Source organism: Podarcis liolepis (genome assembly GCF_965112155.1).
Source record: "Podarcis liolepis genome assembly, chromosome: 10".
In the NCBI taxonomy this organism is placed as follows: domain Eukaryota; kingdom Metazoa; phylum Chordata; class Lepidosauria; order Squamata; family Lacertidae; genus Podarcis; species Podarcis liolepis.
In genome coordinates, this window is record NC_139562.1 from 66,601,656 (window position 1) to 66,619,112 (window position 17,457).

Here is a 17,457-nt window from a genome sequence, read left to right on the forward strand (position 1 = left end):
GGGAAAATCTAGATGATGTGATGCCCAAAACAGGACTCTGAGATCCGACCTGTTTAAGGTCATCCTCATATGCTCAGATAACATTGTAGTTCAAGCAGAAGAAACTACACTGCAGATTCACTTTTGTTTTGAATGCAGATCACAGGTAGTCTCTAAAATTTCCCTCGTCTCACTGGGATGTGTTATACTTTAGGATTTTTAAAAATCCATTTATTTTTAATAGTATGCAAGGGAATACCTGTATACTCCCCACAACCATAGGTATGTAATGAAGACTAATGATGTCAGAGGTGGCACTTCCTTTTTGCCCTCGTAACCTCTATTCAGATTCCTAAAACTCAGAGTGCATCCCTTTATGAAGAATACACTGCTTTATTCAGCTTACCCACTAGGAAATTTTATGTTACCCTTTCACTCTCTTTCTCCGCTTTGGATAAAGTTGGTATATCAACTGAAGAAACAATAATAACAAAGACATGACAAATCAGGACAACCTTTTAGAAGACATCTAAAGGCTCAAGAAAGTTTTCTAACGTTTTATTATGATGTTCTATAGTCTATACGTTGGACTATACAACGTATAGTGGCTTTACTATATGATTTATAATAAAACCATTTATTGGGCGGGTATAGGGCGGAATATAAATTGAATAAATGATTTGTTGGAAGCCGCCCAGAGTGGCTGGAGTTACCCAGTCAGATGGGTGGCATATAAATTAACTATTATTATTATTAATTATTATGGGGTTTTTCGGTTTTTCAATGCAATGAGATTTATTCATTTATTTGTAATATTGTTGCTGTTGTTGTGAGGTTTACTCATTTATTTACAATGTTGGTGTTGATGATACTCATTCATTTATTTAGAATATTGTTGTTGTTGTGAGATTTATTCATTTATTTACAATGTTGCCGTTGATGATATCCATTCATTTATTTAGAATATTGTTGTTGTGAGAGTTATTCATTTTTTTACAATGTTGCTGTTGATGCTATTCATTCATTTATTTAGAATATTGTTATTGTTGTTGTGAGATTTATTCATTTATTTACAGTGTTGTTGATTATGAGATTTATTCATTTATTTAGAATATTGTTATTGTGAGGTTTATTCATGTATTTACAATGTTGAGGGTGATTATATTTATTCATTTACTTAGAATGTTGTTGTTGTTGCGAGATTTATTCACTTATTTACAATGTTGTTGTTACTGTTATCATTATCATCCACAGTTTGCTCCCCATCCAGCAGAAGAACTTCCACCCATCCTCTTCCTCCCACCCTGGCCAACAACCCACGAGCCGCGGCCTCGCCTCTCCATCTCCCGGCCGCCGCCGCCGCCTCTTTCCCCGGCGAGAGTCAGGCTCGACCAGCCCGGCCGGTATTTAAGCGGCGCAGGCCGCGGGCCGCGCCACTAACCGGGCCGCGCGGAACAGCGGCGAGAAGCAGCAGAGCAGCCGCCGCCGCCGCCACTCAGTCCCCTCCTCCTTCTCCTCAGGCCGGCGGGGAAGAAGGAACAGGAAAGGGAGGGCGAGGAGGAAGGACGGGCCTCTCGCCTCCGCTTGCTTCCCTGGCCCGGCGGCCGAGTTCTTTCCCCTCACGCCGCCCGCTCTCTCGCCGCCTCGCCCCCCTGCTGCCATGTTGGATCGCTCGGCCCGAGCCGGGGCGAAGCGGGGCGTTTGAGGGGGGAAGGAGTGAAGCGAGAGGCCGAGGAGGAGGAGGAAGGGCTCCGGCCTAGAGCTCGCCCAGCCCCCTCAGCGCCGTCTCCGGTCGCCGCCCCGATGCTGCCGCCGCCGCCGCTGCCGCAGTAGCCAGCGGGGCGGAAGCGGCTGCCGCTGCTGGTCAAGAGCCGGGGGGACGCGGCCGCCGCCGCCACGAGAGCCCGGAGCCCCGAAGCAGAAGCGGCCGGCCGGCATCTCGGAGCGGCGCGATGAGCAACAACCAGCAGCCTCCGCCGCCGCGGCGGATCACCAATGTGGGCTCCATGCTGCTCACCCCGCAGGAGAACGAGAGCCTCTTCGGTTTCCTGGGCAAGAAATGCGTGGTGAGTGAGGAGAGGGCCGAGCCGGGCCTGGGGGAAAAAAAACAACAACCCGAAGTGGCCCGTGTTTACCACCCCGGGCTGGGCGTGGGGGGATGTGTACAGGACGCGTGTGCGTGTGAACGCGGCTTCAGGGAGGGCTTGGGGCTCCACGACGCTTGGCCAGCAGAGCCCCGTTGACCTCTGAGGGCCTTGCTGTGGGGAAAATATGCCTGCGACTTGGGGGGGGGGCTGCTGCATTTGGGTGGGAGCAAAGGGTTTAGAGTGGGGGGTGAGCCCCATAGGCATAGCCAGGATTTATTTTACAGGGGGCAAGTAACCAGAATTTTATGTTTGCGGGGCAGATAGCCAGGTGTTGGGGGGCAGATACCAAGGGTTTATATTGGAACAAGTAGTCAGGATTTAGGGGGGGCAGGTAGCCAGGGCTTGTTGGGGGAGAGCAGGTAGCCAGGGTTTATGGGGGGGCAGGTAGTCAGGATTTTGTTGGGATAAGTAATCAGGACTGATGTTGGAACAAGTATTCGGGATTTATGTTTTGGGGGGAGGGCAAGTAGCCAAGGTTTATGTTAGAGGGAGCTGGACACCCACCTGTCATCGTCCTCTGACTCTAGCAGATTCGGAATGAAATGTCTCAACGATTAAATTACTTTCTTTTGAACCCAAGTGCTCAGAAAAATCTGTCCAAATCTTTCTACATTTTCTACTTTTAGCCAAGTGTTTCTGTTTGTTTACTTGAATTGGGGGGGGGTGGCAGCTGCTGCTCTGGCCCCCCATCTACTCCCATGGGGATGGCTGCCCCTTTCCTCTTTTGGTCAAGATCGGGGGGGGGGGCAGATGCCTTGCTGGTCTTTCTGGGGTTGGGAGAACAGGAACGCCGCTTGCCAGGCCTTTCCCACATAACAGCTGCTTGCTTCCTTTTTTCTCAACCTGCCCTGCCCAGCTATCGGCTGTCGTAGTGGGAAATAAGCAAGGTGTGTGGGGTGGAGGTGTGTTCCTTTCCTTCCATTCGGGCGAGGCGTTCATCAGCATTTCCTCTTTTTGGTCCGGTGAGTGGGGGGAATGTGGGGCGCAGGTGAGTACAGCCGCAAGCAACACTGTGCCAGGAAAAATAGTCGGTGCTTTCACTGCCCCGCCTCTCTGTGTTCCCTTCCAGGTGCCCCCTTAGTTGGGTTGCACTTTGGCACTGCTCTGTGCTTGCAGGAGGAAATAGATCTGGCAGGGGACTCCAGGGACACGTCTTTCACAGGTGTACAGTCACAGCACTTTGCTTGTTTTGCACAGGTGTGAGCTGCAATGATACTGCTCGGCTGCTGTTAGCTGGTTCCTACTGGTTACTTGCTCTCCCACTTCCTCTATGCTTCTCTCTTGACAGGTATATTTTGAAAAGGGCAGTCCCAGTAATGCTCTGCGGTATGAGTGTGTCAGTCATAGAGCTGTTGCAACGCTTCGTGGAAAAGTTCAGCAGGTTAGAGCAGGCCTGAATCGGTCTGCCTGGATTGTACCTGTAGGATTTCGTGAACTTTCAGGAAACAAGGTGGTATGATCTGGGCCAGGCAAAACCAGAATGTACTCTGTTTTGTTTCCCTTTAAACAATAGGCTGACATGGCGGGTGCACCCATGTAAATACACTTCACTGAGGGATCTTTTAAAAAGACTGGAAATCCTTGGTAGATTTCTTTTTTTAGTCCTAATTATTAGTATCCTGTAGGTATTTGCAAGCTTAAGAATTCTGACATTTGCTTTTATTGTTATTGGGCACCCAACATTGTTACTAATACTGTTCAAAGCCTTTGCACTGAAACTTTTTGCTCTTTTTCCAATTTCTTAGACAAAGTAAATCCCAAGAAATACAGTATCATCCTGGCTTTGGCTTGTATTTTATTCTGTGAACTGCCTTGAGATCTTACGATGAAGGGCAGTAATACATCACCACCACCATTATGTAATGTTTGGGCCCATGTCATTGTCTGAATTAATCTATTTTTCTGGGCCATTGTTTTATTTTCTAAAACGTAAATATAAATAGTAAATCTTCTTGTGAGCGAGCTACTAAAGACTTGTTCTGATTTAATTGAGTTGTAATGTAAGCTTACCAGGAGAGAAACAGCACAGATAAAAAATTATAATAACTAGGTATATCACAGCAAGAAGTTAGGGCATTAGAACAGGGATTAACAACCCAGCACTGGATTGTAGAAAACCAACAAAAGTAAGACATGTTAGGGAGAGATAGAAGGTCCAGTAAAGATTGCAGTAATTTACTAGCATCTGTGGAAGGCTTGATTTATTTATTTTTTAGCTCTAGAATTACTTGGGTAGATGAGGCACACTACAGATCATTGCCTCCAGCTATGCCTCAGTGAAAACTGGCTTATATTATAGATCTATCTCAAATGTCAGTAGGAATCAGTGAATTCTGACCATACTCTTCCATTATTTCCCTTGCAGTAGGAAGTATTCAGAGTCTGAGGTTATTACTTATTTATTGAGACCATTTAGACTAATGGTAGTAAATGCTACTACAAGGGGGGGGACTACAGTTCCCATCATCTCCTCCTATTGGCCGTGCTTGGCTTGGGTTGATGGGAGCTGGAGTCTCAACATTACAGGTTCACCACAACGCCAGTAGTAAGTCACTTTAGGCACCCTTCTTCTGAACTACTGTAATTCTTCTTACTCTTCCCCCTGAGCCCTGCCTAATTGTCCACTCCGTCATAGTGACTCTAATGACTTTTGCACATAAAGGGCTTCTGCACGTAGGCAAAATATAATGCTAAAAGCAAAATGTAGTGCCAAAAGAGTGTCAATACTGTCAAAAGGATGCTGGCAGTGGCATGATGCTATTCCCTGGGGATGCTGAGACTTGCCAGGGAGGGTGTAAATTCGTTGAAGTACTATTTACCTTAACTGGGCTGAGTGGCTTAATGCCAGCTCCCTTGCCAGTTGGTGCAATGCAGGAGAGTGTGCCCCACCCTCAGTGTTAATAGTGCCATTAGCAACCCTCCCCCCTTTTTTTTGCACAGTCACTACATTAGATTGAGGACTAGGCAGCTGAAACAATTGCTAAGATTGAGCAGGCATTTTTCTGACTTTCAAAGTTATAAAATTTGGAACTTTTGGTAAAAGCATGCAGTAATTGTGTCATTAGATTCTAGTGGTAAAAGGATACCTGCAAGGGCTGCAGTGTTTAGCAAACTTAAATCTTTACCTTGGAGTAAACTCCATTGAATCCAATGGAGCTTACTTCTTAGTTAAGGATAGGGCTGTGCTTTTGATTGTCTAAAAACCATTGCACCGTCTTAAAAAAGTAGCCTGATTTAATCTGTCATATTTCTTAAAGTATCCATTTAATTTTAAAAAAAAATAATACAAGAAAATAGTGTAGGTGGTAGGCATATGTTAAAAGGATCCGCTCCTTCTCCCTTGGGAAGAAGAGCACAAGCTTCGTGTGCCAAGGGTTTCACATTCATTCCTGGCATCTCCAGGTAGATCTGGGAAAGACTGTTTGAAATCCTGAAAATCACTGCCAGCCTTTCTAGACGGTAAAGGTAAAGGGACCCCTGACCGTTAAGTCCAGTTGCGGATGACTGGGGTTGTGGCACTCATCTCGCTTTACAGGCTAAGGGAACCGGCGTTTGTCTGCAGACAGCTTCCAGGTCATATGGCCAGCATGACTTAAGCCGCTTCTGGCAAATCAGAGCAGCGCACAGAAACACCGTTTACCTTCCCGCCAGAGTGGTACCTATTTATCTACTTGCACTTTGACGTGCTAGGTTGGCAGGAGCTGGGACTGAACAACGAGAACTCACCCTGTCACGGGGATTCGAACCGCTGACCTGATCAGCAAGCCCCAGTCTCTGTGGTTTAACCCACAGCACCACCCGCATCCTGGTAGTACTAGACAGTACTGAGCTAGATTAACTACTGAACTGAATTGGTTTAAGGCAGCTTCAATTGCACACAAATAAATGCCTCTTCTGAGAATGTTCATGAGTTATCAAAAAGCCCAAAAGAAAATAAAAGCATGCTAAATAAAAAACCACCATGTTATTCATATAGTTTATAAATGATGGAAGTCTTAGTCAATTAGGTGTCAACACTGCAGGAAGCCTGAGTAAAATGTGTTGCTAACTGCAGCGAATAAATATTTAGGCTACCTGAAGACTCCTCACAAGCGTGTGAGCAATTTTAGAGCAAGTTAGCAGTTTGCTATGAAAATTAGGTGGTATACCCTTATAGTATTACAGGAGGTTGAATGTGTTTCAGATTAGGAGAAAATAAATAAAATACTAGGTGCCAGTTCTTCGGTGCTGCAAACATATTTCAATCTCTAGGCATCTGGGGGGCACAGTATTTGGGACATCCTATTGATGAGGTTGCTAAAATTTTCTTTGAAAGTGATTTATTTGCAGACTTCCCCATAGTGGCTGGGGAAACCCAGCCAGATGGGCAGGGTATAAATAATAAAATTATTATTATAATAATAAATAAATAAATATATAATAAAATTATTGTTTATATGTTGATGAGAATCTTACAATTCTGAAAAAGACAGAGTGAATTTTCTCTTCACCTTTCCAAGTGCAAACTGTTAGAACTGTAATGCATATGTAACCCTAAGTGTACATCAGGCAGTATTAGTCTAGTTTAGATCAGGTGTGGGGAACCTTTGGCCCTCCAGATGTTGAACAACTCCCATTAGCCCCAGCAAACTAGGCCAATGGCCAGGGATGGGAGCTGTAATTTCCACGTGGAGGGCCAAAGACTGCCCATACCTGGTCTAGATGGACAAATAGTCTGGCAACATCCTATGTTCCGAACGAGGAATATCACACAGAAATTGCCACTCCATCTTCTGCTTATGTAAGAAATATATATGGAGAAAAAAGACATTAGCCTGTTACTGCAGAAAGGCAGATTGATTCTCAAGCTCAATACTGCAATCTCTGAACACCTTTCACCATCGGTTCCCGCACCAGCTTCAGTCAGATGTCACTATTCCTATTTTGGTTTCATTTTTGTTAACTTGGGGCTCCTCCCATGCTGCTGCTCACACGAAAGCATGCTGCAGATATATTTACAACCATGCAATCAATTGTATGATTGTCTTGGTTTTATGAAAGCAAAAGCTAGTATCCTAGGTGGTTCACATTCCATTCTTTTCTTTTTTTTAAATTTCATTTATTGCTAGCCCAGTACATTGCTATAACCTATGCCATTTTTGTTTCGTAACTGAAACAGTTAAATGAGGCCCTGGTTCAGTATGTCCACTTCAGCTGTTGAAAGGCATCAGAAGGCTTTAGAAAAATAATATTGATTAGCTCACACTGCAGGTTGCATGAAATACATGTCTGCAGAATATGCATGCAATATGCTAGTTTGTCTAATGATCTTCAGAGAAACAGTGTCATACTATATAATACCTTCATTTGTCTAATATTGACAGATCTATCTGTGGCCTCCCCTGAGTCGCCTTAATCAGCCCTAGTTTCCAGTGGTAGCCAGGATTCATGACTTGCAACATTGTTTTGTAATTTTTTTGCATCTGTACTTGTTCCTTTTCCAGATGCTTAACTCTTCACACTTTCACTTTGTTCCTCGTCCTCCCCCTTACTTCTGGCATCCAGCTATGCTGCGGAAATACAATACAATCAATGATATCAGGATTCTGCTGTTACTGTTCCGTTGACTGGATTGTACTATGGAAAGTTGGTGTTTAAGACACACTTTCAGATAATACAAAAGTAGTAGGCATTGTTCATTCTTAGACGAGGAGGCTGCAGTTAAATTTTTGCCATTCTTTCCCAGTTTGTATTGGACACTCATTGGGGAAGGAAAAAGTGGGATTTGCATTGTCTTCAGTCATGGGATTTTTTTAAACAGTAGCAGCACACAGACCTGAGCACCAGGAAAGGTAGTGTGAGTTCTTGCCGTAACAGTTGAGCTGTACAAGTGCGTGTGTGGAATCCCCATTTTCTGTGAGAGGAAGGTGCTTGAAGCAGGGTTCATGTGGGATTCCTGCATTTTATTAAGTGTGTGCGAAAGTAGCAACAACTGTTATGTTTCATCTAGACTTTTATACGAGCAGCCTTGTGGAATTAAGGGCAGTACTTTCAGAAAACTGAGCACGAACATCATGTGGCCTTGGTGTTAAATAAGCCATTCCAGTAGGATTTTTAAAATACCTTTATGTTCTGGCTTTATGTATAAATTCGTGGTGGTTGTAGCTTAGCAAGGGGCTTCTATTATGTACTCCCTTTCAGTGTTCTCTAGTGTGTGGGTTTGCATTGCTTTCAGCATGCTTGCCATTTGCCGCCTCCTTCCCCTTCCATACTGTGAATAAAAGAGTGATGAGATGATTTTGTGCTGTTAAAAGATTGAACAGGTTGTCTCGTTTTTTGGAAGCCTAGAGAGAGGGCATGCAACTGCTTTTATTGCCGATCTTCATTTGTTAAAAAAGAATTATAATTTGAAATGTTTTTACCCTGCTCTTTAGCTGAAAAGGCCAGCTTACAGAGATCTTTGGTGAGACTGATATAATCAGTCCAAGGACTTAAGATACCAGGAGGCCTGGAAAACTCTTTATTTTGCTGTGCATTGCTTTGGCCCATGATAGGATTGCATTTTGAAATTGTTTGCAATTGGTATTAGTCCTCTGCATATTTTGTATGAGGCTTCCTGACAAAGGGCACTTGTGAACAACAAAGCTGGGGTATAGTTACCCTAGCACCCTGAAGGATTGGCCTGCAGGACGGCATTGTCTTGAGTATGGACAGTACAGGATTGTATGTAAAGCAGCTTCAAAACTTCATTGGGCTAATAATGCAACAATATATTTTTTTTAAAGAAAACAACAAAAAAGAAATACCCTTTGTAAAACATGATTTATTTAGAAGAGAAGTAAAGGTAACTGTCTGTGCTAGGTTTGGAATACCTGTCTGTTGATCAGTTAAACAATTGTGTTTGTCACAACTGGAAGCCACAATCTATTTCTCTCCTCCCTCCCTTCCTCCCCCTGCCCCCAGCAGTTGCCTACAATCCTGCCAGTATGGTTTTCTTCTCCCAAAGGTGAGAAAGTTAAAAGCTTTAAAGATGAATACTGGAAGTTGGGTGTAGGGTTCTGGAATAACTGCAAAGGGTCAAAGACTCCTCTGTCCTGTGTCTGTGGTCCTGATTGTCTACCAGTTTGATCATGGCCTGGCAATTCCGTAAAGCTGAGTGCCTTTATGTAAGTGGCAGCCCTAGTCTCTGTTTGACTTAAAAGCAAAGCCGGGAATAAAGCTTGTAATAAACCAGACATAGAATGGACTTGTTGTTTATAGTACTGCTTGTTTTTACTTTTACAAAGTTTTGCTGCTGCATTTTTCTTCGAGTTCTTAAAATAAGAAACTACTGTAGTCACTGTCTTGTATATAGTTTGCTGCATTGATTTGCCTAAAATTGCAAAGTTAAAAATAACTGATTACAGTTATTTAGAGTAACTTTATTGCATCACAATAAAGTGGATTTTTCTGTAAGCAAAGATGATGCATCTCAAGGTCTATCCCACCTTTTCTTGTTTTGTTTTTTGGTTAAATCTATTGTCCTTTTGTGTGTTCTGCTACAGCATTTGTAGCAGCCAGGTGCAGCTTGATGTAAATCATGAGCAATCTGAGGAGGAGGGGATCTTGTAGAACTCCAGCAGTTCTAAATTCACTTACCAGCAGGGATCCACAAGTTTTGCGTATTCTTAATAGTGAAGACAAAAGTTTCTGGATTCCATGACCTTGCCCCCCTTCCTTTACTACAGACCTATTCATTTCTACATGGAAGTGAATAACAATACGTAGTTGTGCTGTCCTTGTAGGGCCTCCGATATTCAGCAGAACCCTACTTGTGCCCACCCTCTCTAGCTGGGGAAGGGTAGCAAGGACTGTTTGGGGCAACATAGTGCTCTGAGTACCTTGACTGTCACAGCCTGGTTCCATCCATTCACTTTGGAGCTAGATAGAGATTAGGCTTTTGGGGGCAGTAGACAGCAAACACATGTGTTGAAACACCTACTGTCACCCACTGCCCAGATAACCAGCTCCAGCAGAGATGGGTGTGACTCTTCCCCCTAGTTGCATTGAGTTTTAGAACCATCCACAACTCAACACTGACTGTGGGGGTTGTGCTTGTCACTGCCGATAGATGTAGCGACTAGAACCGTACCGTATTTTGAATATGGTGTGGCATGATTTGATTAAAGGAATTACAATACTGACAGCTCTATTTTCAATCCCTTTCCTACTAATCCATGACATGGCATTCACCGCTTTCCGCAGCCGCCACATATTAAGTCTGCACTTACATTGCATTATCTGCCACAACCCCAAGATCCTTTCTGTCAAGTCAGCACCGCCTGAGAGCCCATCAACTTATGTGTGTGTTAGAATTTATTTTAGCCTGAAAGGTTGCACCACTTAATGCATGCTTACATTGAACCACTTTTGACCATTTATCCATTTTGGAGAGATCTGTTGGGAGCTTTTTGCTTTTACCAATCAATACAATAGGCAGTCCTCCATGGGCTAAATGCCAGAGGTAGTTGGGGGCAGAGGTAAAAGTGTGTGGAACTATAGATGTGGCCCTTAAACTTGTACTGTGGGCTGTGTCTCAGCTATGCAAAAGTAGTTGTCCTCCCCCCCCCCCCAATACTTACACACATCTCTCCATTCTCCTATCCAGGCAAGCAAGAAGCATTATCACAGTTCAGGAAACTCTTCCATTCATTTAAAAGCGCTTGAGGATAGAAAATGTGGAGCAGGGCTGTTGAGAGGCATGACCTGGAAAGAGTCCCAAGGAGCAGATAGAGAGGCCTGATGAACGGGAAGAACATCAGCTTGAGGTTCTTCTACGTGCTGGGGTATTATTGTGTTTCAGTATGTAAGGAATGGGGAGTACATTTTAAATATTTCTGAAAACTTGGAGCATAGCTCATGAAAAATATTAATTTGGGAGAGTCTCAAAATATTCTTAATTTAGGTTTTGGTCCACTCATTGAGCCAAATCAATTTGAAATTGCTTGCTGATGTTTTCAAGGTCAGAAAGATGTATTGCTGCAGAAACGGAGGATCTGCAATGCCTGTTCTGTGGTTAAAATTGCAAGGGCCAGAATCATCCTGTAGTATTGTGGCTTTGGGTGAAATACCACAAATTAACTTCCTTTTTCTTTGCAGCTTGGCAATAGCCTGTACTCATAGTGTGTGAGAGACTTTGCCACTTTGAGTGATTACTTCTGCTTTATCTACAAGGAACTTCCTTGGGCTTTAAGAGGAAGAGGGTTGTGGTCTGCAGGAATTGGTTTGCTGGTTTCTGTAACCTCAGCCACAACCTCTTCCTGAGGGGTGCGGGGAGGTGAAAAACTTATCAGAGTTGCCATTCCTTCCTCCCCACTTGGACATCGCATCCAAGACCCAGCATGAGGGTAGCGGGAAATCTAGAGAAGAAGTTATTCAAATAGTGGTGTATTCTAGTTCACTTTAAAATTCAGTAGGATCACATTTTTGTTTTGCGCACAACGAGGTTTTATGACAAAAGGCTTCTCCAGCTGTGCTAGCTAAAATCATCTAACTGGAAATGTTGATGAGCCTGTATACATGTAGATAATGTGCAATGCCAGCTGTCCATATGATTTTGTATTTCTTTAACACCAGTTCTGTTGAACACGTCTCTCTAAGACCTAGATAAAATTGGTCAAATGATGACTAATATTTTTAATTGTTAGGAAATGTAAGATGCTATTTTTTAATTGCTATGAAATGCCATACCCCAAAGCCCTGTCAAACTAGTGGTAGTTGTAACTCCAAGTGAAGATCAGTCACAAGACCATTCTCCCACTACAAAAAAAATGATAAATTTATTTTTGAATCGCTATAAACTTCATAAACCACTTTGAAGAAAGTTGGGACTTTATATAAAATTAGCCATACTAAGACTTGTATATCTTCATAAAGGTGTTAATTTGCTTAGTCTTTAATTCTTAAGGCTGAAAAGGCTTTTGATTGGGTAGAGAAATTATACTACACACATAAAAGACTTTTATTTATCAGTCACTGCTGAATATTTCCAGTCCGTGATCAAATATAATGTAATGATATGCAACATATACATATTAATTTTTTTAAAGTACTAGAAACAAATGTCCTGAGTCACTACTTGTTTTTGCTGTCTTTATTGAACCGCTAGCTTTTTATTATACAACACCTAAACGATATAGCAAAGAGCAGAATATTGATTATTTGATTCTATCAAATGCAGGGTAAGCTATAAAATCAGAGGTAGCCAATGCCTCCAGATACTAGAACTGCAACTGTCAGCAGCCCCATGCAGGTATGGGCAGGGGTGGTGGGATTATAATCCAACAACATATGGAAGACATCATGTTGCATACCTCTGGTTTAGGTGGTCCAAATTGGTAGACACTGTGGAGTTAGCATATTCTCAGACTTGTGCCTTTCAAAGTCAGTTAGGTCTTTCTAATACAGTATAAATAAAATCAGGTAGTTTTTGTCCAAAAACAGTATTTTATGGCTTGACTGCCTTTCTTTAAGGTACTGAAATATTTCCAACACAACACAGCACCTCGCTGATGCAAAGGTAGGAGTGCCCCTGTTTCCTGCAGTTTTTCCTTTAGTTATAGCCCCTAGCAACACAGCTTACACAATTCTGGCTTCCTGATCCACAGTGAGTGGCTTTTCATGAAGTTCTGCAACAGTGAGGAGGAGACAGAATAACCCTGTTAACACGAAGAGAGCTTTCGTTTGCACTTGTTTAGATTTAAATCAATAAATCTTGCTAGTTTACCAGGTGGCAACTGCTTTTCTATTAAAACAATGGTCAAAAGGATTCAAGAACTATCTTGTTCAAGTTAACTAGATTCTAACCCAAAGTACAAGAATGATGGGGAGGGGATTGGCAGATGGGCTACCTCTACATTCTTATGTTTGGGGTCACTTCTTCTGTGGCCACAGGTGGGGTGTGCATTGCTCCCCTGGCAGTTGTGCACTTCATCCACTGCCCCACAAATGCTCGCCCCATCCCAGAGGCTCACCTGTGGGCAAGTCCACCCCACTGTGACATGGGCCTGAGCAGGGTGAGCTCTACCTGTCTCTGCCTAGAGCCCTGTCTAAAGGCATCTCAAGGGCATTCCTCTGTGAAACAACTCCCAGGAATGCTTGTGGGTGGAATTGCAGGTATTGTTCCACTGCTTATATAAGAAATTGGCCTCGCAGAGGTAGCAGCCTTGGGTGGAGGGAAGGGTTTCTCAAGTGGTAAGTGTGGCTACCCTCCAATGAATGTAAGATAGTTAATGTGAGCTTCTGAGAAATGTCTTTTTAGAATGGTAATCCCCTCACCCCCAATTTTATCTCTGTACTAGACATTATTTTCTTCTGTTTAATTTTAAGCTGTTAGGTTAGTGTATCTGTATTGTTTTATACAACATTGTGTGGATAGGTGTGGTTTTTTGTATTAATAGCATTGCAATTATTTCTTGTTGTCTATTTTTATTTTTATTTTAACCGTTACACTTGTTCATTTGATGTGCTTCGGACTGCTTCGGCCACAATTTTGCGGAAAAGCGACGTACAAATTATGCCGGCTGCTTTGAAGTGCTGCATTAGAATCCATCTCTTAGAGTAGATCATTCAAAGGACCATGAATCTTTCAATATTAGGAAAGGATTGTCATTTAAGCAATGTTAGCAATAACCAACTTTGTATTAGGTAGTCGGAATTTGCAAGATACCTGTTCTTAAAGGCTGCCTTGGATTCATGTTGGCTGCTCCAGCCCTTGAGAGGGAAAGCCTGTTCTGAATAAATCTCAAATTTTGCCAGTCGTGCCTAGACTTCAATGAACCTTGAAAGGAGAGAGTGCAAATAGCATATGCTATCCAGTCTTGCAGAACCAGAGTTGCAATGAAGTCTGCAAACTGCAGTGTAGGTAAATGTTTGATATTTGCAGAAGGGTTATAAAAGTCCAGTTATCTGATCATCCCCGGCACCTGAGAAATTAGTCCCTGGTGCTGGGAGCAGGTTTTTTCCACCCTTCAGCACTATTGTTTGTGGGATCGGCTGCCACCATCCACTTCCACAGCTTCGTTTCCCTAGTTACTAATCGTAACTAAGCAACCACTTGGTGGTGGAAGGGCTCTCAAGTCCAAGGTTATAATCTCCAGGTAGGGTGGAGCCCTGACTTTAAGCCAGAGCTTTCAAAACTTTTTATGTTGGTGACATACTTTTTAGGCATGCATCAATTCGTGACACAGTAATTCAGTTTTACTAGCAAACCAGAGGTTAAACTAACCCCTCTCCACCCCAGGAGGCATGCGGGGACCATTTGTGTGACACACCTACACACTGCAGCCGACACACTAACCTGTCGCAACACAGTTTGGAAAGCTCTCCTCTGTGGGGAGAGAGAAGGAAGAAAGAAAAGAACAATTAGGATGCTAGCAAAGCATTTCCCCTTACTGTTGCTCTCAGGTGTGTCCCCTTGTTCTTCATTGGCTTCCAAATGTTGAAGATATTTTTGTGCCCCTGATAACGAATATATATATTTTTTAAACCCCACAAAGATAGATTTATTGTCTTAAGGGCTTGTAGCTCTTTGTAATGGTGTAGTCTGATCTTTCATTTTTATTGCTGTTATGTTGTTCCGTACAGAACTTTGTAAAATTTTATTTTCAGTAGTTTCCTGGTACCTTGCGCGGTGTACAGATAAAAGTAGTTCAACATGCAACTGGTCAAGATAAGAAAAAGTTTAGGGGAAACGGGTTCCAGAAGCTCATAAGAAAAGTCACTTCTGTACTGTATTATTTAACTTAACTTATATCCCTATGGCCAGCAAATGAGAAGCTAGATATTATCACATTTGCTGTTTTTTACTTCCTTTGAGCCTGTGATGATTATAAAACTAATGCAGCTTCCAGTTTTAAATGCATTACTGAATAATGGAGTCTGAACCATTGTTCCCAAGTTCTTTTTTACTCTTCCACAAAATACTTGGTTCACCGTCCTAAGGACTATGGAGGAACTTGATAACTTGCTGTCTAAACAAGAATTTCTTTTGTTGAATATTCTTGTTCAGTGTTGGACTATTCATCGTTGAATGAATTAAATCCTGTGTGTGCTAAGTTTCCGTGAAACCTTGCTACCCAGTAGTAGCAATCCAAGTGGGATTTTATAGTGCCTTTGAACAAACGTTGGCACTCTACTATTGTCAGGACTGTATCTGTTTAAAATAACGCTCAGGCAAAAGCAGCATCCTTACTGTATTTTTTATAGGTGATGTTTGGTTAGATTTCCAGCAGTGCTAACCAGAACAAGCACCATTTTTTATGAAGCTCTACACAGCTTCATAAACAATTACATGTTTGTACATATGAAGGTCGCATGATGATGATGAGCTCTCAAGTCTTAACAAAACTTTTCTTCTTTTTTAGACAATGTCTTCTGCAATTGTTCAGATTTACGCAGCAGATCGCAATGCTATGTGGTCGAAGAAGTGCTGCGGCGTAGCTTGCCTTGTAAAAGACAATCCACAAAGGTCTTATTTTATCAGAATATATGATATTAAGGTGAGATTCTCCTCCTTTTGCCATCTCTAAAATATGCTTGTGTTTGTCTTAATTTGTCAAAATGTGTTGAATAGCATGCCTCTGATTTATGTATTAACGAATTGTTAAACTGTAGAAACAGAAATGAATGTGTGATATGTTTCAGCTCTGTGGCGCATGTTGATCACACTTAAAAAGTAGGAACACATGGGTCTAAAGAAATAAATGTACTTGGGAGGAGAACCATGTGGAAAGCCAGAGCTTTGCTTCCTGATCTTGCTGCAGAAGTTCTCGTAGCTCAATTTGCAAGCTGTTGAGCTGTAGCCTGACAGTTTGGCAACAAGAACTGCTGAATAAAAGGTCAATCTGAAAATTAATATTTTAATGTATAGAACAACTTAAGCATATATCTAAATCCACGATATATAAATGATGGCAAAGTGCAGGTAGCCAAGAAGCAATGCAACTTGATGGCTTTGTCCTCAGCATAGTGTTGGCTCTTTGCTTTTCAAGAAGATGGCATGGAGTCCTCTCCTAAGAATAGTCAGCTGAGAGGAAGCAGGAAGTTTGCCAGCATGCAGAAGTCATATAAGTATGTGTCTGCAGTCACTTTTCTCAGTGTCTTTTTTCCCCCTTCCATTTTTCTTTAGGATGGAAAACAGTTGTGGGAACAAGAATTGTATAATAATTTTGTATATAATAGCCCTAGACCATATTTTCATACCTTTGCTGGAGACGTAAGTATTGTGCTGTATTTTGCATAGTTATCTCTATAACAACATTAAAAGGAATAAAATAGTCCTGTCAGTTTGTGCTGCCAGGTATATTTACACCTGCACAGTCTCTCTTTTATTCTCTAAATCAAGTAATATAAAGAACTGTGCAGCTTTCCTGATAATTGTATTAAGAAGTTAATGTCAAAAGAATTCATTATTTTTTACAGATTTGTTTTCCTTCATCTTATAACCATATGAGTAAAATTCAGGGGAACAGATAGGCACAGCTTATACATATTGAAGTCAGTAGCAGTTGTCAGCAACAAACTGAAATCCCCTTGGTACATCTAGTGTTTATTATTATTTATTACATTTGTTAGTTGCTCAGTACCTAATTTCTCAAAGCAATCTAAGATTTAAAAAAAACTAATTTAAGATTGCAAAAAAACTGCATGTCTTAATATAGTTTCTTAGAAAAGTTATGTTCATAAGAAAATAATTGTTTTTTCAGGCATGTCAGGTGGGTCTTAATTTTGCTAATGAAGAAGAAGCTAAAAAATTCCAGAAGACAGTGACGGACTTAATTGGACGACGGCAACGGAAATCTGGTAGATATATAGTTTTTCAACACATTTTTGCTTTGTGTAGAACTTAGAAGAAAACATTCTTAACGCAGAAACTGACCTTAGTTTCTAGCTTCTCTGGATTCAAGAAATAGGTTAGAGATTGAAGGGGAGGCATGCACACATAGTTGTTACCAATAAATATGTATAAACTGGACCTTTGTACAGTCTACAGTTAATGCTAGCAGGATGTCATAAAATAGAATTTGGGAACCTGTGGTTGTTGGTTTCCAGCTCCCATGAGTCCCACCCAACGTAGTCAGTGATCAGAGTTGTAGACCATTAACTGGAGGATCAGAGGTTCCTGTTACACAATAAGATTCAGCAGTGCCTAGTCTTTTACAATACAGCAGTGCTTCTCAAATTTGGTTCCCTAGCTGTTGTTGGACTTCAACTCCCATCATCCTTGGTCACTGGTCCTGCTAGCTAGGGATGATGGGAGTTGTAGGCCATCAACAGCTGGGGACCCAAATTTGAGAAACAGTATTGAAATCCC

The 17,457-nt window shown here is 42.1% G+C and overlaps 1 protein-coding gene across 2 annotated transcripts in view; it reads left to right on the plus strand.

The window, feature by feature from the left end:
* Positions 1–1,290: 1,290 nt before the first annotated feature.
* WASL (WASP like actin nucleation promoting factor) overlaps positions 1,291–17,457 on the plus strand; it is a 34,024-nt gene continuing 17,857 nt past the window's right edge. For both annotated transcript variants that reach the window (XM_083463614.1, XM_083463615.1), the window contains exons 1-4: positions 1,291–2,045; positions 15,509–15,643; positions 16,273–16,359; positions 16,850–16,946. In XM_083463614.1, the coding sequence (XP_083319740.1) occupies positions 1,932–2,045; positions 15,509–15,643; positions 16,273–16,359; positions 16,850–16,946 (433 nt within the window). In that variant the 5' untranslated portion in view covers positions 1,291–1,931. The remainder of the gene's footprint in view (positions 2,046–15,508; positions 15,644–16,272; positions 16,360–16,849; positions 16,947–17,457) is intronic.